The sequence below is a fragment of the Crotalus tigris genome, unplaced genomic scaffold, assembly GCF_016545835.1.
Source record: "Crotalus tigris isolate CLP2741 ecotype Arizona unplaced genomic scaffold, ASM1654583v1 scf7180000019466.1154592, whole genome shotgun sequence".
In the NCBI taxonomy this organism is placed as follows: Eukaryota; Metazoa; Chordata; class Lepidosauria; order Squamata; family Viperidae; genus Crotalus; species Crotalus tigris.
In genome coordinates this window covers 1-24,184 of record NW_024097552.1, presented here as the reverse complement: position 1 = coordinate 24,184, position 24,184 = coordinate 1, and the positions used below count along the sequence as shown (strand labels likewise).

Sequence of the window (24,184 nt, the reverse complement as noted above, 5' to 3'; positions counted from 1 at the left end):
GTGCTTATACTTGATATTGCAGTATTTGCATCTTTTAATGCTTGTGCTAGCTGTTTCTTTGGAACAAGCTTCAATGCAGGCAGCCTTATTCTGTTGTTTTTGTGCTGTTCTAGATGCTCAGTTATTCTTTGTTTCAATTCTTTTATTTCTTTAGTTAGAGGGTTTTGTTCTTCCTGAGGAAGAGGTGCCTGGTTTCCAAATGAGAACAGTTGTATATCTCTACTGGATTCTTTCACTGCCAACTCCCCCTGGTTTGCCTCTACATTCTGAATTACTTCTGGTAAGGCTTTGATTTCTTTGCCCTGGGTAAACCTTTGCAGTTCGTCCAATTCTGTTTCTGTAAATACTTTTATTTCGTGTTATAAATCGGCGTTGATCTGCTAGTCTCTGTTCTGTTATTTCTGATTCTGGATGTTGTTCTTTCCAGAATTGGTGCATTGTTTTAGATATCCTCGTCTTGTTGGACTTGATCTGTAGTAACAGATCATTATTTCTTTGTTTTTCCATCACTGTGTATCTGCGACGGGTAAACACCTTTTCTTCCAGTAGTTCTGCAGCTGCTGGCCCTGGTTGCTCAGCCAACAGTCCTGAGTCCTGTAACCCATTTTTCACCAGATATCCAGGAACTCCAATATCTAGTGCGGACCTTGTTAACCTGGGCGACGTCCGAGCCGGTATGGCATTCTGAAATTTACGTCTCACCATATTTTTTTATGGGAGAGACACTCTTTGTCTGACTCCTCTGATGAGACCTGTCCAGTATGGTTGAACCTCTGGCATAGCTCTCATCTTCCTCAGAGTACACAAGCCCCACAACCACGTCAAGGTAGTGCCTCACTGGGGGATTATTATTATTATTATTATTATTATTAATCACCAAGTAAATCAGCTCCAGGTAAATTAATATACAAATTATTGTTATTGTGTTGTATTTCATATGGTGTGCAATAATTCTACATATCTTTTCCATTACATATATATATATATATATATCAGCTTGGACATACAAACTACATATAAATGGATAAATTAGGAGGCACCTTGATTTAAGAATCACAACTACATAAAGGAAAAAAGAATATGATGAAGAAAAAATAAAGTTCATTTCTTACATGTATCCATTGGAAGCAACCAAATCAGCAATATATCTAGTATTTGGGAGTTGCCATCCAAATATATCATGAATCACAATTACAGCTGCATCAGTCTGGGAAGAGGGCTTCTTCACATAGGCCTTAATATGCTCAATTGACACTTCTTGTCCCAGAGGTTGATAATCAAACACATCTCCAAGGTCACATGGACAAAATTTAGTCTTATCTGCCATCTGTAAAATGTAAAGGAACATCTGGGAGACAATTCTTTAGCATGTCTGTAGATCCTATTCTCTGCAGATGACAGGTGCATGCATATATTCTGTAATTTACAGATTTAAAAATGGAACTACACATAAATCCTGAGACAGATCATTACACTAATTTACCAATAATTTAAGAGCTACAGTAATGTATTTAGAATTAAACATCCAAAACCTGATTTACTTTTCAATTGTGTCTTACTATCATCTTTGAGTCACGTGGGATTATAGTAATACAAGATGTACTGTATTTTGAGTGTCTTAATGAGAAAGAGACAGATCAAGATTTATCATTTCTGAATATTGTGTGAAGAAAATTAAGTGAAGGATGCCACAATAAGTAGGATTTTTTTTTTAAAAAAATAGCTTTATTTGTTAGAAATGCAGATAGAAGTAAGCTGAGTTTTGTGAAGGTTAATGTTAGCTGACTAAACTATATAGAGAGGTAGAGGTAGAGAAATGTGATCACCTCTGCACAGCTTAAAACAAAACTGCTTCTACTAAGAAACTCTCAGCATAAATGGACAGTCACCTGCTTCCATGCGAGAACAAGGTAAAGACTTAAATATCTAAGGGTCCACTTTTAGCTCTCAACTTACCGGGCACGTCAGACTCATGAAGGCTGTGCAGTAGAAAATCTTAAGCAATTTTAATATTAATAGGTATTATAGATTGGAGCTCCTAGACATAGAGTACAAACTTTAATAGGAAATATGCATCTACAGAGGAAGTAGTTTTTCATTGTATACTCTGTCAGAACCACATGGAAGAAGTGAGCTTGACTGTTATTCAAAGGTATTTCATAACACAAATCAGACCCACTTACCTTTGACTTTGAGTTTTCTTGTAGTAATCATATCCCTAGACATTGATGACCTTTGTTTTTCCTATACATTGATTTGCCTTTAGGGCTTTTGCCTATAGAATGTTGCTGAACATATCTATGTTTGCTTGACCTGGCTTTGCAAAGCTAGAATACATTTTGGAGCCTGAAATACTCTAGTATCCTGCTTGAGTAGAGAAAACAAACCTCATCTTGAGACTGGAGTGAAAACTTGTACTGTAAGTCACAAATAGGATGGAAATTCAGGAATTCCCTTTTCAATGTTTTCCCCCAACATTGCTCAGGCCCAAAGGCCAATGCAAACATTAAATCCTCCAGCTGTAACAGAAATATCTCATTCTCACTTGCTATTAAATTATGTAATATTAACAGGTGAAGTCTTTTAGTTTTTGGTCCCCAATTCAGTCTTAACTGCAACAGTTTCTGTTGAGTCCTCGAGTCAACGGCGAATGAATACAGCACATTCTGTAATTCCAACAGCCCTTTATTTAAGGTAGTTCTCTCTCCATCACAGCTCTGACCAGCCCCGTAGTTCCGGGTCCCACTTGCAGACACCGCGGGGCCCTGGTTTGGGTGACCTTAGGAGGCAGTCTGTCTGGGTGCAACCTGTCAAGTTTGGTGATCAGTTTGTGCCCCCAACGGAGTTCAGCTGGGCTCTTCCCAGTGGAAGTTGAAGGTGTGGTGCGGTAAGCAAGAAGAAAGTCTGCCAACCTGTGGTGCCAGTCCCCGTAGGTCAGTTTCTTTAAAGCATCCTTGGTGATGCGGACTATCCATTCAGCCATACTGTTGGTAGAAGGGTGGAATGGTGCAGAGGTGGCATGACGAATCATGTTGGCCTGCAAGAAAGCCTGAAACTCGAAAGAAGTGAATTGAGGACCATTGTCAGACACCAGGACATCTGGGAGCCCATGTGCAGCAAAAATCCCTCTCAGTACTTGAATGGTCTTGGCAGCAGTGGTGGAAGAGACAGGTACAACCTCAAGCCACTTTGAATAGCTGTCAACAAGGACCAAGAAGAATTGACCCTGAAAGGGCCCAGTGTAATCTACGTGCACCCTAGACCAAGGTGACTGTGTTTCCTCCCATCTATGTACAGGAGCCTGAGGCATTTCCGGGCGTGAGTGCTGACACAAGTGGCATCCATGCACTTGAGCCTCTATCTCCCTGTCTAACCCTGGCCACCATAAATGGCTGTGCGCAAGCGCCTTCATCCTGACAATGCCAGGATGGCTCTCATGAAGGGAAGCCAAGACCCTAGGTCTCATTGAGATAGGAATAACAACTCTGCTGCCCCACAACAGACAACCCTGAAAAGTGGATAACTCATGCTTCTTGAGCCAGAAACTCTGAAACTCAGTACCTGGACAACTCTCAGGCCATCCAGACAAAACCCAGGACAATACACGAGTGAGTGTGAGATCCATGGCTGATTCAGCAGCCACATCCCTGGCATTTAAGGGCAACTCAGGCAACGCCTGAATGGAAAGAATGTTGATGGCAGGGGCAGCCTCTACCATTTGTAAAGGTAATCAACTAAGGCCATCAGCGTGGCCCATTTCCTTGCCAGGTTTGTGAACTAAGGAAAAGTCATAGGCTGACAGAAAGATAGACCATCTCAGCATTCGAGGGAAGATGATATGGGGAGTTTGTTTGTTCGTAGTAAACAACCCCAACAGAGGCTTATGGTCAGTGTAGACCGTGAAGTGTCTGCCATATAGAAAATCATGGAATTTTTTAATTCCAGCAACAATGGCCAAGGCTTCTCTATCTATCTGAGCGTAGTTTCACTCAGCAGAAGACAAGGTTCTGGAGTAATATGCAACAGGAACCTGAGTTCCATCAGGTCTTAAGTGGCTGAGTACAGCTCCCACCCCATAAGGGGAAGCATCACAAGCGATGCACACAGGAAGAGTTTCATTAAAATGTGCAAGCACATCATTTGATGTAAGTAAGGCCTTGACCTCATTGAAGCTTTCTTCCTGTGCCTGTGACCACTGCCACACTGCCTGTTTGTCTAAGAGTCTATGAAGTGGCTCAGCTACATTAGCTTTGTTAGGTATGAATGCATTGTAAAAGTTCAAGAGGCCCAGAAAAGCTTGTAATTCAGCTTTAGATTTAGGCCTAGGAGCTTGCAGTATAGCCTTTAATTTAGACTCAGCAGGGTGAATGCCCTTGGCATCTATTCTGAATCCCAGGAAATCTGTAGAAGACACTCCAATTTTGCATTTATCTTTTTAAAGCTTGAGGCCTGTTTTCCTGAAATGCAGCAGAACAGCCCTCAGTCTCTCAGCTAAATTTTGAGTGGATTCTCCTGCTATTATGACATCATCAAAACAGGGGCATGCCCCTGGTATACCTCTCAGGGTGTTTTCCATTACACTTTGGAAAATTCCAGGAGCTACATTTACTCCAAATTGTAGTCTTTTGACTTTGAATGCCCCCCTATGAGTTACAATAGTCTGCGCTTCAGCAGCAACTTCATCAACAGGTAACTGTTGATAAGCCTGTGCTAAATCCAGCTTTGCAAAAACATGCCCCCCTTTGAGGGAGGCCAAAATGTGGCTGACATAGGTACAGGATATGCATGCTGTTGCAATGCCTTGTTTAGAGTGCATTTGTAATCTGCACAGATGCAAATGTCCCCATTAGCCTTGAGAGGCGTGACTGTGGGAGTTTCCCATGGACTTGAGTCAACAGGTTCTAAGACACTTTGCTGAATCAATTTGTCCAGTTCAGCATCAATTTTCCCTTTCAAAGCAAAGGGTACTGTCCTTGCTTTTACTCTAATAGGAGTGACAGTAGGGTCCAGTTTCAAGGAAAATGGGGGGCCTTTGTATGCTTCCAGCTGGGGCCTGAAGACATCTGCAAATTCTTTGCCGACTTCCTGTAGACCTAATGTTTGCAAATTGTGAAGCCCTGTAACTTGTATTCCCAAGTCCTCAAACCAATCGAGTCCAATGAGACTTGTGCGTTCACCCCCAACTACCAATACATCTAATGGACCTTCAAAATCCTTGTATTGTACATTAAGGGTGGCCTCCCCCTTAACACACATCTTGGAATTTTGGAAGTCCGTTAAGACTATATTGGATGGCCTAAGCTTGTCCTGGAACCCACTGCTGGAGCAAATCTTTCTGAAAGTGTGAATGGAAATAATTGAAAGTGCAGACCCAGTGTCCAGTTCCATAACCAATGGAACTCCTTACAACTTCACCTTAAGTGAAAGTTTCTTTTTAAGTGGCCTGTGCTGCCTGTCCTATAAATGCTTCTACATGATGCACAGAAACCCACCCTGTTTTGGCTGGGGACCCTGGTACCTTTCAGGTGCAATTCTTCTCGGGGTTGTACCTTCTGATGGCCCAGACACACAGCTGCTATGTGGCCTTGCTTTCCACATGCTCTACAGATTGCAGAACGGAACCTGCAGTCGGTCCTCTTGTGGCGACCTCCACACCCGAAGCACTTGGATATAGCTGAAGACTTTTCTTTGCCTTCCTTCTGCTTTCTTTCTTTGGCTGGGTAAAGATAATCCAGCTCATCTTCAGGATCTTCTTCCAAGCTTCCCTGGACTCCCTCATGGTGCACGGAGATGGCTTCTGGGTTGTTCCTGACAGACCTCATGTTCTTGACTGCCCCACCTGCTGCCTCTTCTGCAGTGACCTCTCTCAAGGCATCTTGGAATGAAATGTCCTCCTTTGAAAAGAGTCTCTGTTGCAAGTCTCTGTTCCTAAGCCCATATACAAACTGCTCTCTCAACCTTTCTTCTAAATCTTTAAAATCACAATGCTTAGCTGCTCTTCTCAAGGCTGCAATGTATTCTTTAACTGATTCACCAGCTCTTTGATCCCTCTGTTCAAAAGTGTGTCTCCACACAATAACAGACAACTTGGGCTGAAAATGTTCCTTCAATAATTTTTTAAAATCTGTATAAGTGACAGATTCAAGAGGAGCAGGGGCTGCCAAATTTTTAGCAATTTCAAATGCATCTTGACCACAGACATACAGCAAAGTAGCGGCCTTCAAGCCATTTTCTCTTACTTGATTTACTCTAAAGTAATTTTCTACTCTGGCAACATAAGACTCCCATCTTTCTGGGTGCGTGACATCGAATTCAGACAGTCTCCCTATCTTTGCCATTCTTGCTTCTCTGTTAGGAAGGGGTCTATCAGCCAGCTTACCTCCAGCGACGCTGTACTGGCAGACCAGGTGCTGAGTTTAACGCCGTCTTCCTCTCTCCAGGACTCTTGGGTAAGCTTACAATTCTTCTTTTTTGTTTTTGTAAGCCATCCCACCTTTGTTGCCAGTTTTGACTCATTGAGTCAACAGCGAATGAATACAGCACATTCTGTAATTCCAACAGCCCTTTATTTAAGGTAGTTCTCTCTCTGTCACAGCTCTGAGGCTCGCAGGCCTCTCTGACTCCTTTAATAGCATCCCTGGGCAAAAAGGTAACATTTAGGCGCGCTCCGCACCTCACGCATGCGCGCGAAGCCGGTGCCACTCAATCTGGTCCCGGGCAGTTGCAAGCTGCCCGGGACCATTGCAACGTCCCGAGCCTGCCTTTGCAGGCTCAGGACACAACAATTTCCATCTCAAAGCTTTCAGTCAAATTATGTAGAATTTTATTATGAATCCCCATTCTACCTGACTTGCTTCTTTGAAAATTTGCTGCTGGCTAATTTATCATTAGTCCCATTTATATTTCTTCAGAATTTTTATTTCCTAGGGAGTCATCTGAAAATTTAGCTGAGAGATTAAGGGCTGTCTTGCTGCATTTTCAAAAAGCAGGCCTTAAACTAAAGAAGGATAAATGTAAGATAAGAGTCACTTCTACTGACTTCTTAGGATTCAGAATAGATGCTCAAGGCATTCACCCTGCTAAAACTAAATTGCAAGCCATCCAGCAGGCCCCAAGCCCTAAATCTAAGAGTGAGCTGCAAGCCTTCTTGGGGCTATTAAATTTTTACCATGCTTTTCTCCCTCATAAGGCTGCTGTGGCAGAGCCATTACACAGGCTCTTAGACAAGCAGGCTCTGTCGCAGTGGACTAAAGTCCATGAAAACAGTTTCAATGAGGTTAAGGCCTTGCTCACGTCTAATGCTATGTTAGCACATTTCAATAAGCAACTGCCTGTTTGCATGGCCTGCGATGCATCTCCTTATGGGGTGGGAGCTGTACTTAGCCATCTGAAGGTTGATGGGACACAGGTCCCTGTGGCCTATTATTCGAGGACTTTGTCTTCTGCTGAGCGAAATTATGCTCAAATTGACAAAGAAGCATTGGCCATAGTGGCTGGCATTAAGAAATTTCATGATTTCTTATATGGCCGCCAATTCATGGTCTTCACTGACCATAAGCTTCTGCTGGGTTTGTTTACCACTAACAAACAGACCCCACATATCATTTCTCCTCATATGCTGAGATGGTTCATTTTCCTGTCAACATACGACTTCACATTAGTCCACAAACCAGGAAAAGAAATGGGTCATGCAAATGGCCTGAGCAAACTACCTCTGAATCAAGTAGAGCCAGATCCAGCCATTAATATCCTGTCTATTCAGGATTTACCTGAATCTCCCCTCAATGCTAGGGATGTGGTTGCTGAAACTGCCACTGATCACACGCTTACACGCGTGCTGACATGGGTGTTGTCAGGATGGCCTGACAAGTGCCCTGATACTGAGTTCCAGAGTTTCTGGCACAAGAAGCATGAGTTTTCCACTTTCAAGGGTTGCCTGTTATGGAGTAGCAGGGTAGTGATCCCTGCCTCATTGAGGTCTAGAATCTTGATCTCTCTGCATGAGGGACATTCTGGTATAGTCAGGATGAAAGCACTTGTGCGCAGCCATCTTTGGTGGCCTGGACTTGATAAAGCCATCGAGACCCAGGTGCACGGGTGCCAAGTGTGCCAACAGTCTCAGCCAGAAATGCCTCAGGCACCAGTACATAGGTGGGAGGAAACTCAATTCCCATGGTCTAGGGTGCATATAGATTGCGCTGGGCCCTTTCAGGGGCAATTCTTCCTGGTTGTTGTTTAGCCATTCCAAGTGGCTAGAGGTTGTTCCTGTTTCCTCCACTACTACTGCCAAGACCATCCAAGTGTTGAGAGGAATTTTTGCATCACATGGTCTTCCAGATGTTCTGGTTTCAGATAATGGCCCTCAATTTACCTCTTCTGAGTTCCAGGCTTTTCTTCAGGCCAATCTGATCTGGCACGCAACATTGCCTCCTTTCCACCCATCATCCAACGGACTGGCAGAACGAATGGTGCGAACCACCAAGGATGCCCTGAAGAAACTGACTTACGGTAACTGGCATCACAGGTTAGCAGATTTCCTTCTTGTATACCGCACCACACCTTGCACTGCCACAGGGAAGAGTCCTGCAGAACTCCGCTGGGGTCGCCGCCTCATCACTAAGCTGGACAGGCTGCACTCAGACCGGGTGGCTTCACAGGTGTCACAACCACGGGCACCGAGGAGACTGCAAGTGGGTGATCCGGTCTGGGCACGGAACTACGGGCCTGGTTATCTCTCGGTCACATCTGTGGTCTGCAAGGTCTCGGGACCGCTTTCCTACGAAGTCGCTTTGGGAGACGGCCGCGTTCTGCGCAGACATATAGACCAACTGTGTTGGAGACTGGACTCTCACCCTTCCACTTCTGGCTCTTCTCTGGGAGGGGACTATAATGTGCATTCTGAGGGTCAGTTTCAGAGGCCTGACAGGCCATCTTTAGCCCATGCTGAAGCTAGTCAGGATTCATCCCAAGGTTCTTCAAGTGCTCCTAACAGGATGTCACAGGATAAGAGGTCATCCCACACATTCATAAGTACTCCAGACAGGGAGTCACACCAGGGGTATCCACATTATTCACACATGACAGACAGTACTCCAGACAGGGAGACTGATGGGTATCCACACAACTCACAAACTACAAGAGAACAAAAACTCCAGCAGGGACGATGGCACAATTCCGCAATTGCTCCCAGAAGGAGGTTAACAGGGAAGGGGGTAGCCAGGGAGGCGACTCCTGATTCCGGCACCTTGGGCACGTGCTTGGGGGCCACAGAGTACTGGGGCACTCCCAATACTCAACACTCTCCATCTGCTGGCCTTGGGTTTGAGGGACAGTGCTCCCAAGAAGGGTCCATTGTGGAACTGGGGACTACCACTCCTCCAAGGTATGCTGGCTTGGGCTTAGAGGGTCCAGTCAGCCAGCAGATGGGCAGGTCAATTGGGTATTTGGGGCAGCAAAGCCCTGGCCTACCTAGCCTGGTAGGTGAGCAGGGGGGCCAGGCAATCTCACCGGGGTCCCCAGAAAATTTAAAGCAGCCACAAATTGGCCTGTCTCGCCGGGTAGGTGAGCAAGGGGGCCAGGAAATCTCTCCTAGGAGGTCACAGCAGGCCAAGTGTCCACTCAAATATCTTAGAGAATTTGTGAAGTTGCTGTCAAGTTCCAAGGGGTCTGATCACAAGGGCCATGGTTAAGAGATTTTTTTTTTTTAATTTAATTTTGGATACATTTATTCCGGAACAGGTTGAAGGGGTTGTGCTTGAAGGCAACCTCAGGTAGTCCACATTCAGTGCATTTGATTTTTGGAATCTATAACACTCTCCCCAAGGGATAATGCATGTGGGTGCACAGACATGTTCCATCTAGGGGGGAGGGGTGTTGTGTCCTGAGCCTGCAAAAGCAGGTTCGGGATGTTGCAATGGTCCCGGGCATTCCAAAAGCTGCCTGGGACCAGACTGAGTGGCGCTGGCCTTGTGCGCATGCGCAAGGCATGAAAATGCCTGATACTTTGGTATGTTGCAGTCTGGGTCTCTGATCGCTTTAAGAGAGGCCTGCGAGCCTGTTCTCTCAGTTTTGTGTTTGCATTGGAAGACTTATTGAATTCGCCATGTCGAGTCATCATTCGCGACCAAACAGAGTATTTAACAATTTTTCTTTTTATTACCCGTCACACACATTCTTGATCTTTGTAATATTATCTTTCAAATCCATAGTCCTCACTGTATCATGAATTTTATCTAACATTCACTGTAAATGATTTGGAATCTCTCTTCACCAGTAAAAAGGCATCATCCATATCCAAAATATTTATACCTGCTGTTAATGTATTTCTATCATAATAAGGATCTTTATATGGTTCTCCATAAAACATTACAATATCAAGGCAATATCACAGACCTTAATTTAGCTGTCCCTTAAGCATTCAGTTTATCTCATATACTCTTTACTCACATTCTATATCTGACTGCACTCAGCAGCTGTCTTTCACTCATCAGTGCAAAACATTCTAGAAGTGAAACTATAATATGCTTCCAACCCACAGTCAACTTTCTTTCTCCCTTCCATATATTTGGTTATGATCTCCTAAAGAGCAAATCTAGTCTGCACACTTCCTGTCTAGCAGAAATCTATTGCACTTCCCAAATTTGCTTATTGTTACCTCTCATACCTTTTTGATCAGAATCCTGCCAAATACCTTCCTGGGCAGTCTTAAGAAACTAATTCCCCTGTAGTTTTTCCATATCCTTTTGTTTATCTTTTCTTCAATATGGCAGAAAAAGTAAGGCATCAGCATTTCCGCTACCTATTTAACCTTTCTCCAGAAAAAAACATAATGGAACATATTTGATTCCAACATACCTAGAATGCTGAATCCAACTTCAGAGGGCTGGAAACGGTTTGTTCAAGGCAGTCTGCTTGCTGCTGTGGAATGGTGCAGCTTCTTTCACCACGATTGGTGCAGCTCCACTGAAAAGGAAGCAAAAGGATTTGCTTATTACAAAAGAGCTCAAAGGTTGACAGGCTATAACTCAGCCCCCAAATGGGGAGGATTTCAACAACTCCTCCTGCATGAACTTCAGGCTATCATGCATTACATACTTTTATATTTCACACCCTTTTGAATCATTAGGTTCTTTATTCCTCAGCCCAGCTTTGGGGGAGAAACCACAATTTTGGGATGTAAAACTTCTGAGTATCCTGAGAAGAGTTTTGATGATGATTTAAGACAGGGCTGAGGCCTTTGGGGAGTTGCTGGGAGGAAATAAGGTTATTGTAGCTCAATTCCTGCAACCACTGCATTTGTGGGATGGTTGCTGTGTTCTTTTTTGTATGGCATGCCACACTGTGTTAATATTAATGAAGTTTATTCAGAAATCTATAGTTTCCTCACTGTCGTGCATGTTAATCATTGAGTAAAAAAACTGGCTTGTCACAACTATGGTCAATATTTTGATGTTGCCAGGTTTTAAAATAACACTGCAGTCTTATTTTAAATCTGAGCTGTTATACAATCAACTTTTACAATTATACAATCACTTTTTCTTAACGATTATTCACATATTAGAACTTAAAGGTTGATTGAACTAATATTGAACTAATAATTTATAACTTTAAAGGTTGTTAAGAAGAGACTGGACAAGCCACTTGTCTGAAATGGTAGGGTTCCCTGATTGAGCAGGGAGTTGGACTAGAAGACCTCCAAGGTTCCTTCCAACTCTATTATTCTGTGGTTCAGATAGAACATCCAAGCTGTAAAGGACCTCTATTTTCTTTACATTTCTTTACATTTTAAACCAAAATACATGGCATGCATTCTCTGGAAGGAAAGTATGCTTATTTTAATTATTTCCCCCCAAAAATGCCACTTTGCAAATGCATGGGGATGTCCATACAAGCGGGTAGGTGAGTTTAAAAGACAATGGTTCTGATCACATAATTGAAATTTTATTGCAATGTATGTCCTGTATAAAAAGAGCAGAGCTTTGGTCATATGATCACTTGTGGATACCTGATACACTGGATCCTCAAACCTTATATAGATATAAATAAATATGAATATTGCTTTGGACATTGCAGCTTCAATGTCTGGGCTCAGTTCCATCTGGCAAAGAATATGTGGGCTGTTTTTTTCCATTCTGGCCTGAAGCTCACAATTTGTGCTTTCATAACCTCTGGTAGTTGTCCTTGGTGGCAAAAGATTAACAGGAAGCTGCTTCATTTTGAAAGGATGCATTATTGGTAACAAATCCTTCTTCAAGATACCTCCAAACGAAGAGAAATGGACAGCCATTCCAAAGAAGCCTCATTTGATTCCATCCTAAACAGGGATTTAATCTCAAATCCTACATGTGCTGTTCTGTTTAATTCTTACATGTGTTTGCCTTCTGAAATAATTGCTAGAAGCCAAATTTGAGATGTTCTAATATACAATATCTTTTGAATAAAAGTAGCTTTATAAAAACTGGCTGAATAAAATTAGGGAGATTTACTTGTGTATATTACCGTGGTGGCGAACCTATGGCACGTGTGGGCACGCGCGCTGTCGCCCCAGTCCTAGGCCTTCAGTCCCGTCCATGAGCAACCTGCGTCCATACCTACACAGGATAAGATTGCCACGCCCCCCCCGCCTCCCCAAGCATTTTTTTACTAACCTGCCTTTCAGCTGCATTCCATTTCTCTGTTCGCCTCTCAGCCTTCGCTGTGTGTTTGTGGGACTATTGGTTAAAAAAAACCTTCTATCAGACTTTTTAACTTCTCGTGAGATCTCAAGAAGTTAGAAAGTCTGATGGAACTTTTTTTTTTTAAACTGATAGTCCACAAACACGTGGCAAAGGCTGAGAAGTGAATGGAGAAATGGAATGCAGCTGAAAGGCAGGTTAGTAAAAAAATGCTTGAGGGAGGCGAGGGCATCTGGACGGGGGCTGGCGTGGCAATCTTACTCTGCATGGTGGCGGGAGGGTGGGGAATGTGCCCTTCCCATGCCAAGCCAGCCTCTGCAGCCCCGGGGTGGCCATGCTGGGCAGCAATGGGCAGAGTGTTGAGGTGGGAGCTGGCAGGCCGACCAAAACAGCAGGTGAAGCACCAGAGGCTCTGGGAGGGAGGACGCTGAAGTGGGCGACCAGGCCATTGGCAAGAGCAACACGTCTGAACGGAAAGCGGCCTCAGAACAAGTGGGGCAGTGAAAGAAGAGAAAGATGATGAAGTTGGAATTGGTTGATTGATATTTTTCCCCCAAAAAAACCTTCATTTCCTTGCACGTGATGGCAGCGGGGGATTGTGAAGGAGAAATGGCACGGGGCTGGAAGTCAGGTAAGGAAAGAAAGGCAATTTCTAGGGGGAGTGAGGATTTCTTTCCTTACCTGCCCCACTTGTTCCAAGGCCGCTTTCCGCTCAGACATTGCTCTTGCCAATGGCCCGACTGCCCACTTCAGTGCCCTCCCTCCCCAAGCTATGGCGCTCCACCTGCTGCTTTGGTGGCTGTGTAGGCAGAGCTGCGAAGTTCTCTTCTCTGTCAGATGCAGCTCTGCCTACAGAGCCATCAAAGCTGTAGCTGAATGGGCCCCACTTCAAAGTCATTGAATTACTTCTCCTCAGGTCACTAAGACTATTCAGCTGGCTCTAGAAAGCATGCCTGATTAAGAGAGATTCTTGGAAATCTTAATATAATTTGCACTGAAATTAGATGGGTGAGGAATATCTTGGAATACAAACTGCCAACCAGGAATATGTGCATTTGCATTTCTGAAGACAAATAGGTGGAAGTAGGCTATTCACACCATGGTTAAGGTTGATTTAATTGCTACTTAGTTTTTTTTTCACACATTACTTGTGAAATGTTTCCTTATAATTTTCATTGAAGCTGCAAACAAGTAGATATTTTTTTAAGCAAAATAATAAATGAAAGTTAGAACTTGATTAAGTTACATTGATGGGCTGTCAGATCATATCTCATATCTCTGCATACTTTTAATGAACTTCTACAATTTACTGCTGCTTATACCTCCATCAGCCTGGTAATGAAAAAAAATTCTCTCTTTTTTGTAATATGTTTTATTTTTTTTTAAGTTTACAGTTCATAAGTGCTTAATAAGCAATGTGGTGTCTGGGTCTTATCTTAATAACGTAGTAAAAAAAACTCTCAAAGTCAGTGTGAGAAAATAATTTTTACTTGGATAAACAGTATATTATTTAAGCTTTAGGTCAAATTATATCACCAGCTCAAGTGTTCCTAATTTAGTTTTAAAACTCTCAGCTTTCCATTATTTGGAGAGAGCGAAAATTACAAACATCCCTTTGGTGTTTTTTTTAAATAGTGCTTATTTTTTACTTTGCACCTTTTTAAAAAAATTGTCTCCTCCATCTTCAAAAAAGATTGTATTATTTATCGAATCATATTGCCTTGGAATTAAACAAACTTTAATCTGAGATGGACTCCAACTTTGAATGCAATGCTTTATATTGCATCAAGGATAAATAATTATATTTCTGATATCATTGATTAACTACCACAAAGCAGGACTTAGGGAAGAAAGATTATAAGGACAAAGTGTATGTCTTCAAGGAGCACAAGCAAAGACATAGAGAAAATCGAATATTTGCAGCTCAGATATTATAATGGTAATAGAATAAGACCTAAAGCTAAGTGTATAAATGCTGAATACTCAATATTTTTCCACAAAAATAATACAGTATATAACGTAGGAAAGATCTTCAAGTATATATAATTTTTCATAGGAGTAATGGAGTAATATGATAATGAATCTATTAATGGTTATTATTGCCATATCTTTCAAATGCATTTTCCTTTCTTCAGATTCTAATAGGCATCCCTACAATCTTTACAATAACTTTTTTTGAAACAAATAAAGGACATTTTGTTGTGGAAGTTGTGGAATATGGGATATATTGCTTTAATATATAATGTAACTGTTCAACCATTGTATTAAATCCATTCTTGCTTCTTCAGCATACGGCACATCTTTAGGCTTCATGTCTTCAGGCTTACACTGGGCAAAACCATGAACTTGTCCAGGATATACTTTAATTTTATAATTTACTGTACAATATTCTGTAAGTTTTTTCTCCAGCAAAGAGATCTGTAGCAGAAAAAAATATATTACATATTTACAGTAAATGTTAACATTACACTTTTAAAATTATTTGTTCGCATATAACCTGGATTCTTTGACAATTTTGCTTAAAAGTCAAGGCTACCTGAACTGAAGTTAAGCAATAGTACTTTAAACACCATTGATCTTATGACCTCTGACTTTTTTTAATCATATCCAAATAGTGATATGCTTTCTGCACCTGGTGATAATGCATTTAGACAAGATGCCCCAAAAGATCTCTGTCAACTTTGGAATTCTTAAATTTAATTCCTCAAATGAAATTGCCAGCTTGGGACCCTCATGCAATGAAAATATGATGAATAGCAGTGATTGTGCTTTAAAAAGAAACCAGGAAGTGGTTCTCCTTCTTCCAACACTTGGGAAGTATGGGGTACATATGTATCAAGAAGCCAGGCTGAGCTGGAACTTAAAAAGGTAGATAGAATCCTATGGCATTTTGGATCCGCGTATAACAGGAAGATGATGGAACGTCAACACTCTGGACTCAGTCTATATGATAAGTACAGATAGTCCTTGGATTACAGTGGCAGTTGGGACTATAACTGCTAAGCAATGTGGTTATAAAGCACAATCTCACATCAGCAATCCTGGCAGTCCTGCGGAGATTGTTAAGCAAGGACTGTATAGGTTTAAATGAGGACTTCACATAATTGTATTGTGGGAAGAGATGCTGAAACCATGTCCCAGTCAAGTAGGCAGGCAGGCACTACGGAGTATGGGTAGGTGCTGTGGGTGAGTGTGATGAGTACCTGTGGCTGGATGAGTACCACAGACAGGCACTGCAGAGCTTGGGTAGGCAAATAGGTGCTCTGAGCCAGCACTAGTGAGTGTGGGGATCAAGTGGGTCACTACAGAGTGTAGGCAGGCAGGTACTACAGAGTAGCAATAGCACTTAGACTTATTACTGCTCCACAATGCTTTACAGCACTCACTAAGCAGTTTACAAATGTCAGCATGTTACCTCCAACAATCTGAGTCCTCATTTTACCAACCTTGGAAGGATGAAAGGCTGAGTCAACCTTGAGCCGATCAGAATCGAACTCCTGGCTGTGGGCAGAGTCAGCCTGCAATACTGCATTCTAATCACTGTGCTACTATGGCTCCATTCTCCATGTTACTTGGGAACTTTTGGGGAGAAAAAGCAACAGTTCTTCATTGACTTTGCTTGTAGGAATCCAAGAGGGAAGCTTGCAAATGGTGATCATGTGGCCTCTGGATGCTGCAGTCATGGTAATTGCAAGTTGGTTGCCAATTGCCCAAATTGCATTCATGTGACTGTGGGATGCTGAAATGCCCACAATTTTGAGGACAGTCATTAGTACCCCTTGTTTGGTGCTGCCATAACTTTGAATGGTTGCTGAATGAGTGATCCTAATCAGAGGACTACTAGTAAACTTTATACCACAGAAACATTATAATTTTTTCAATCTGTTTGTTTCGAGCAAGCCAGACTCTGAACAGCAAGCATGGGCAGCCTAAGAATTTTCAATCCTTGGAAAAGGAGCGCATATACAGAATGATATTGTATAATTAATACCTCTGAGCACACAACGAGTAGAATAAATGCTGTGGAGTAATTGCACCTTGTATTGCAGGAGAGGTTTTTAGGAAAATCTCACATTTTAGCTATCTTCTGCTTGTAAGCATGTATTTTGTCACTGACAATCCTGTTCCTATTAAAAAAAACCCTACTCATTATTATCCTTGCTGAAAAGCCTGTGGACAGGAAAATATGAATTTGATTTCAAACGATTCTCCCTCTGTGCAGGAATTCCCTTCTTCCACATAAACACAATGTAGAATGGATGAGCAGTTGTTTTCAGTTGGGACTCCAGTACCACTTTAGTTGCTGCTAGGTAAATGTTCCCACTGGTAATTCTACAGTAAGAGCAGACTCATTTTTCAGAATGATCCTTAAATGAAAATAAGGATCCCCTGCAACGCTTATACCCCATTTCCACTAATTCTCTAAGTGTATTGCAGAGATATCAGTCATAAAGCTATTTAGAATCGGAAAATAATTGTTTACCTGTTCAAGAGAAATGGTGTGATCTTTCTCGCCAAAAATGAAAAAAGTAGGATTCAGTAAATTATATCTAGTTTCAGAATCTCTAATAATTCCTAAAAGAAGAGAAATTACGTTAAAACTACATTTTTTTTCAAGGCAAACTATATAATTAGAGGACAAATACTCCATTGACCTTAACTGTTATGTTATTTTATGATGATGCAGACATTTTAAAGTATAATTGAAAAATATAATAAATAATGTAAAATGTTATTTGAGACTCAGGTGGTTCTGCAGTGATTTATGTGGGTACAGTTTCAATATGAGCTGCAGAGCCAAGGACATCTTATATATACTTTATTTATTGACTTTGAAAACAACATTTAGTGACAGTCAATTCCTGTAGTTTCTATGATTACAGGTGTGTCCCAATTCCTAGAATGTACTAAATTATATAGATCACCTGCCATAGTCCTATTAAAAAATGTATTATTTTCTCTGCAGTACATCCAAGATACCAGTTCCCTTTCAGGATTGCAAACCTGCACCAGCTTGATATGTACAAAAAAAAAAAATTAAACTTTGGGCCTTCAGAAGATTGTTTCCGCAATTATTTGAGGAACATGACTTTGGGGCATATATTGGGTTTCTAAAGGGCATACACTCTTCACAAATCAAACCATCTATGGAACAGTCTAAAGACTAAAGAAGCAGAGTGTACTATGCAAATATGATGATACTCAGTCTTGTAATTGAATCTACAAAAAATTAATAATTTCAGCCACCATGTTTACTTACCTAGCTATATTTGTCACTTATGATATAATGATGAAATAAACCACTGTTATTAAGCTTTCCTATCTGACTATCTGCTAGTATTTTTATTTGCCAGGGGTGATCGGCAAGAAGCTGTTCATATTTTTGGCATAAATAGATGAAAAATTATTATAATAGCATTACATTGAGGTAAATCGAATAAACTATTTTTGTTACTTGCCATAAGACTGCTTCTGTTATTTCCACTTTTTGAAAAGAAATATCCCCTTCTCTCAGATAAACACACATACAGTAGGATATTCCCTTAGGCATATCTGTGCTTATGCTGGCTTGACACGATGGTAATCTAAATTATATTCCCTAACTATACCAGTCCTTTGCTGCTGTGCCCTCTTGCTTTTATATTTCAGAAAAGCACTTGCTAATGGGTGGGTCTTTCTGAATATCTATATGTGTGTGTGCGTGCGCGCGTGCATGCACATGTGTTGTTGGGTTAAGGGGCTATGCAGGTTTTTGAGAGCTTGGGTTGAAGACTTTCAACTTCAGTACCCTTGAAAAACAGTGAGACAACCCAAGAGAATATCCTACTTACAGTATATATAGCTAGTCCTTGACTTTCAACCATTCATTTAGTGACCATTCAAAGTTACAACAGCACTGAAAAAAGTGATTTTTGTCTGTTTTTCCCAGTTATGAGCGTTACAGCATCCCCATGGTCATGTGATCAAAATTTGGATGCTTGGCAACTGACTCTTATTTATGATGGTTGTAGTGTTCCAGGGTCATGGGATCACCTTTTGTGAACTTCTGACAAGCAAAGTCAGTGGGGAAGTCAGATTCAATTAATAACCGTGTTACTAACTTAACAACTGCAGCGATTCACTTAACAACTGTGGCAAGAAAGATCCTAAAATGGGGCAAAACTCACTTAACAACTATCTTGCTTAGCAACATTTGTGGTCATAGGCTGAGGACTACCTGTATGATTATTGGGGATAAGGAGAAGTAAACATGCATAAGATTATGTTGTATATATTTAATAATAAAACAGGAATATATTTTTTTCATCTTACTGAATTTTCTTAAGTTTTTCTGAGAAAAGTGGAAATGACAGAAGCAATAAAATCTTTCCTTCTTCCCAGGAACAAAAACAGTTTACTCCTTTACAAAAACATACAAGAAAAAGTAGGAAGCACAGAAAATAGTAGAATAGAAAATAGTATTGTTTTTTTAAAAAGCATTTCTGCTGATTTTAAATAAACAATCTTCTATTTGTAAGGCAAGAGTTAGAGCCATTACGCTATGTCAGAACCCATGTTTTTTTTAAAGGAGCTTTAAAAAACATTAGCAGGCAGCTCCAATGACTCCGCTGAAAGAGCATTCTTTCCTCTGGGAACTGTCCTACAAATTGCAACAGTTACTCAGGAACAAACTGAAGCAGGTTATTTGAAATGGATAAAAGCTTAAAGGTGACATAATATACAAATGTGTACTTCAAAAGTGAAATATAGCAGAAAAATGCAACCTGAGGTCTTGGACAGTGGATAGGGTGATAACATCCATTTTTGCCTTCCAGAAGAAATTGTGTGCCTGTCTGGTAATGGGGCAGTTAGACAACACAGATATGCCCCTTGTTTGTGTGAGAGAGAAAAACAGAGCATTCAGCTTGTAAAAGATCTTACATAGTACAGTTGATCCTTACAAACAACAATTTAATACTGTTCAAATATTTAGAAACTGAAGAATTAATAAGCATCCTTCGTTACCATAGAGGGAGACTCCAGCCTTCAATTCAGGATTTGTTAGCATCACATGATGTACAGCCATTCCACCCCAGGAAAATCCAACAATACCAATCGTGATTGCATTATACTGCTCTTTTAAATAGTTCAAGACCGTATCAACTGTCCTAAAAAAAAAAAATGAGATGCATAAACAAAAATGGAGTTAACAAACACCACGGTTATCAAAATGTATCTTCCCTACTTATTAAAAACATTTCTTGTAAAACATTATCCACTCAGGTGCTGGTTTCTTATGAGGACAACAATACATTACCAAGTCCTTAGAATGGATTTCCTGAAATTAAATCCCAGTTGTGAACAACCTATTGTTGTATTTGGTACTCATTTACAAATAAATGCACCAATGACAAATACTTTATCATATTCTAGAAAGCTGAAACCCACATTAATTGAAATTTTATAACCTGCACAACTACAATAGAATGTTGGAGCCTTATTATCCTTCTGCCCTGTTCAATCACTTCTATAAAAATTCAGTTTTTTTAAACTGTTCTTTTAAATTGTCCTTTACTTCGGAAAGTTTCCAAAATCTTCATGTTCAGAGAGCCAAACAGCAAGGATAGGTGCCTTGGTACTGGAATATGTCTTAATTCGAGTTGAAGATGGTATATTATGAAATGCCTTGCTCATGCCCCAACCTGCTACTTTTAGCTATCATTAACTGCTCATCTCCACTGAATTCCATTCCATTCTAAAGGAATTTTAAAAAAATGCAAAGTATCCAAGAAAGGTGTTTTTCAATAAACACAATTGGCAGCATTCTGGTCCACAGATTTATTTGAAAAGATGTCTGATAAAATCCATTGTTTGATAAGCCAAAGTACTGAACTATTGTTTTACTATTACGGACATATCAAAAAGTTAAGAATATGACGTATATTTTTGAACTTCCAATAAAATTTATTTAAAAAAAAAAAATTAAAAATGCCGGTACTATTTTAAATCTTTATAAAGATGCCTACTTTTAACTTGCATAGTGAGGTTTTAGGGGATGCTCATTTTGGTGATTCTGTTGCATTAAGTATAAGCATTTTAACAACAGAGAGAGAGATTTAAAATCACTCTAGGTTTAAAAAAAGCCATTAAGTGAATATACTGTATATGCAAACAAGAAAGGAGGAAGAAGGTAAGAAGAGAAATGGGACTACAATATCTGTTTTGTTTTCCTACATTCAAAACAATGCAATACAGGTAGACATCAACTTACAAAGTTTGTGTAGTGGAAAAAGTGAAAAAAGTGCATTGTGACCATTTTTCACACTTATGACTGTTGCAGCCTCCCCATGGTCACGTGATCAAAATTCAGATGCTTGGCAACTGACTCATATTTATGATGGTTGCAGTGTCCTGGGGTTATGTGATCACTTTTTGCGACCTTCTGACAAGCAAAGTCAATGGGAAAGCCAGATTCACTTAACAACTGTGTTATTAACACCTGCAGTGATTCACTTAACAACTGTGGCAAGAAAGGTCATAAAATGGAGCAAAGTTCACTTAACAAATGTCTCACTTAGTAACAGAAGGTTTAGGCTCAATTATGGTCATACATCGAGGACTACCTGTATGTGTGGTTATATAATTTAGATGTCATTTGTTTTTACATGAAAACATGGCTTGCATCATCCTTCACCCAATCACGTAGTTAGGTTGTACAGTTCACCAGTAAAAATGGTACAGCGTCACAGAGATATGTAAAGTAAACAGGGGTCCCCAACCTGTGATCCACAGCCCACTACTGGTCTGTGGCCTATTCGCAACCGGGCCGCATAAGTGGTTGTTTGGTGGATGCCTGTGCATGCCCACGCACAGCCCCACTCATGAGAGTCTCAGGCCCTCGGAGCCCAACTCGTGCAGGCCTCACATAAGTGTCATGGGTGCTCTCAACCCCACTCATGTGAGCAACCTACCCTTCCCACAAAACTATTCTCTCTTTCCCACCTCTCCTCCCTCCGGGCCACCAACCCGGAAAGGTTGGAGAACTCTGATCTACAAGTCTAGATGTAACTTGCAGCACAACAGTAACACTAAAAATTTATAGTGTGTGATATATTTTCATTTCCCTTATATATGCAATCTTAGATAGATAATAAAGCACCATTCACACATTAGGTCACAGCAGATGTCAATACTAACCTAACCAATCCTGCTGATGTAGAAAATGCACAGTAGGAAAATATTTTGGAAGCAGATGAACAAGAGATTTGTAGCTGAGTGGCTAAATAAGAAAAGCAATGGGAGAAATATTGAAGAAATGTGTACAGAAATGATAGTTATATCTTCCAAAACTGAAATAAGAACTTTAAATGTTGATGTTGAATAATGATAAAAACGATCTCATAATTGTTGAGAGAACGTTGAATGCTTTAGGCGTGGGTGGCATATCAAAGAGCAGTTGTGTAACTTATTTAAAGTGAAGATTGCATACAAGCAGAAAAGGAAAAAAAGTGTAAAATCTACTGGGGGATTAGTTTATTAAGTGTGCATGGCAGAGCATTTGGCAAATTTCTGACTGAAAGTGCATAAGTGGTGACAAAAGAAGACTCTGAGAAACACTGTATACATTTCTTATACCAGGAAAGAAATGTAGAGATTTTGTTTCTCGGCAGCCTATTGAGACATGTATAAATATCAACATTTATTATATATTGGTGGTTTAGAGAAAGTATATTATAAAATGAATAGATTGAATAATGGGACATTTCGTGAGGAGAGGGAATTGAAGATTGGTTGTTAAACATGGTAAGAGTGCTATGTGATAGAAGACCATATGTGAGACTAAATGGAATACTTAGTGAACGGATGAATATTGAACATGGAATAAAACAAGGATGTGTATATCCCTTTGCCTGTTTAACCCACTTATGCATGAATGGATGTTTGTTCTGATGTTAGAGGTGTTAGAGATGAATGAATATGAATGAATCTGTGTTGACTGACCTCTCAGAAGAATGGCAAGTTAATGTTAGAAGTATGATGGATCTGAAAATATATTTAAGTCCAAGTTGTTAGTGTTTGACAATGAAAATGGAGTAAATTATCATAAGCTACAAAGAAATGGTGAATCATTAGAGCAAGTAACCCCAACCATAATAGAATGTTTATTAAGGATGAGAAAATAGAACAAGACATGTTTTTACATGCAGTGCTTGGTTCTATGTGGTACCCATTCTTTTGTGTATTCTCAATATTGCAGAGTGAGATAAAAATCTTCAGTGCAAAGAAGAATAAATCTGTTTAAAGCAGTTGATTGTATTTTAACAACATGAGAGTGAGTCCTTTCTTATATGTAGCATAAGTCATTGTTTCTTTCCTCCTTTTCTATAGCTTAATGGTAATTTTTCTTCCATGTCTCAAATGTTCAAATGTCAGCTTGTAACTGACATTCCTGTCTTGGGAAATTCTGGCTTCCATTGTGTATAATACACTGAAGTAGTTTGGTTAGATAATTAAAATGATCAAAATTACAAAATAGATAAATGAAGAAAGAATGAATCGGCCAAGGTAAAGGAGAAAAGCACAGAAAATCATGGTTGAATGCAATCAATGAGATCCTGAACAAGAAAAATTGAGAAGTTTAAATAACAAAACGTAATGTAGAAACTGGTATACAGATATGGTGGAAGCAAAGATAGTTTGTAAAGATAGAGTGAGGTGTATTGTTAGAGTGAATTGTATTGGTATAAATTAGGTTTATAATTCCTTTTCTCTTCCCTTAATTTATTTCCTTTCTACTACTACTTAATCTTTTTCGGTGCTTCATCTAAGGTGCTCAGCAACTGGTCTGCATTTGAATCAAAAGCATGGAAGGCTGGAAGGGATCTTGGAGGTCTACTAGTCCAACCCCCTGCCCACGGCAAGGTTGTTTAGTCTGAAAAGAAGTTGTATGATGGTATGCAAGTATGTATGCTTTGCTGAATCCAATATAAACAAAAAAAATCCTAAAGATGCAAAAACATTGATCCTTCTTTCACTGTTGTGAAGCTAATGCATATATTTTCTTAAAGGGTATCAAGGCTGCAGTCTTCTCTCCCCCGCTCTTTGCTTGCCCTTCCATTAAGAATATCTTTCTGGCTTTGCTTAATTAACATGCTTTCCTAATCAGACACATATCAGTTGCATTTACTTTTAAATAAATACTAATCTTACTTGTCCACTTTTGTGGGATCTCGATCCTTCAACCAGTCTCCAAAATTCTGCCAATGATCATTAGGTGTCCAAGGTACCTGTCCCAGAAAAAAATCTGGGCAGATGGTTCTGTAGAATATTGCATTGATACGTTATTTGAAGGTTTCTGTGACAGTTGAATTACCAAGCGATCTCTTTATTTTTCCTCTTTATTTTTCTGCAATAGTCTAAGTTATCTAAAATGTTAAGAGTGTTATTCATCTCCAATCCATACAAATATCATTGGATTAAAACAATACGTACAGTATTTACAACAACATAGAAACAACACACACACACAC

The 24,184-nt window shown here is 40.3% G+C and overlaps 1 protein-coding gene and 1 long non-coding RNA gene across 2 annotated transcripts; both read right to left on the bottom strand.

The window, feature by feature from the left end:
* Positions 1 to 1,105: 1,105 nt before the first annotated feature.
* Positions 1,106 to 11,240, bottom strand: LOC120316658. Its single transcript, XR_005559027.1, has 3 exons — positions 11,095 to 11,240; positions 10,855 to 10,962; positions 1,106 to 1,327 (listed from the first exon to the last, which is right to left on the bottom strand). It is a non-coding gene; the product is annotated as an uncharacterized LOC120316658 (long non-coding RNA).
* A 2,900-nt stretch (positions 11,241 to 14,140) lies between these two features.
* LOC120316656 (carboxymethylenebutenolidase homolog) lies at positions 14,141 to 23,972 on the bottom strand (the record flags this gene model as incomplete). Its single annotated transcript, XM_039362475.1, has 4 exons — positions 14,141 to 15,092; positions 17,158 to 17,249; positions 19,680 to 19,822; positions 23,865 to 23,972. Coding segments are annotated over 4 exons (529 nt in total), but the record flags the coding sequence as incomplete, so codon positions are not given.
* Between the last annotated feature and the right edge of the window lie 212 nt (positions 23,973 to 24,184).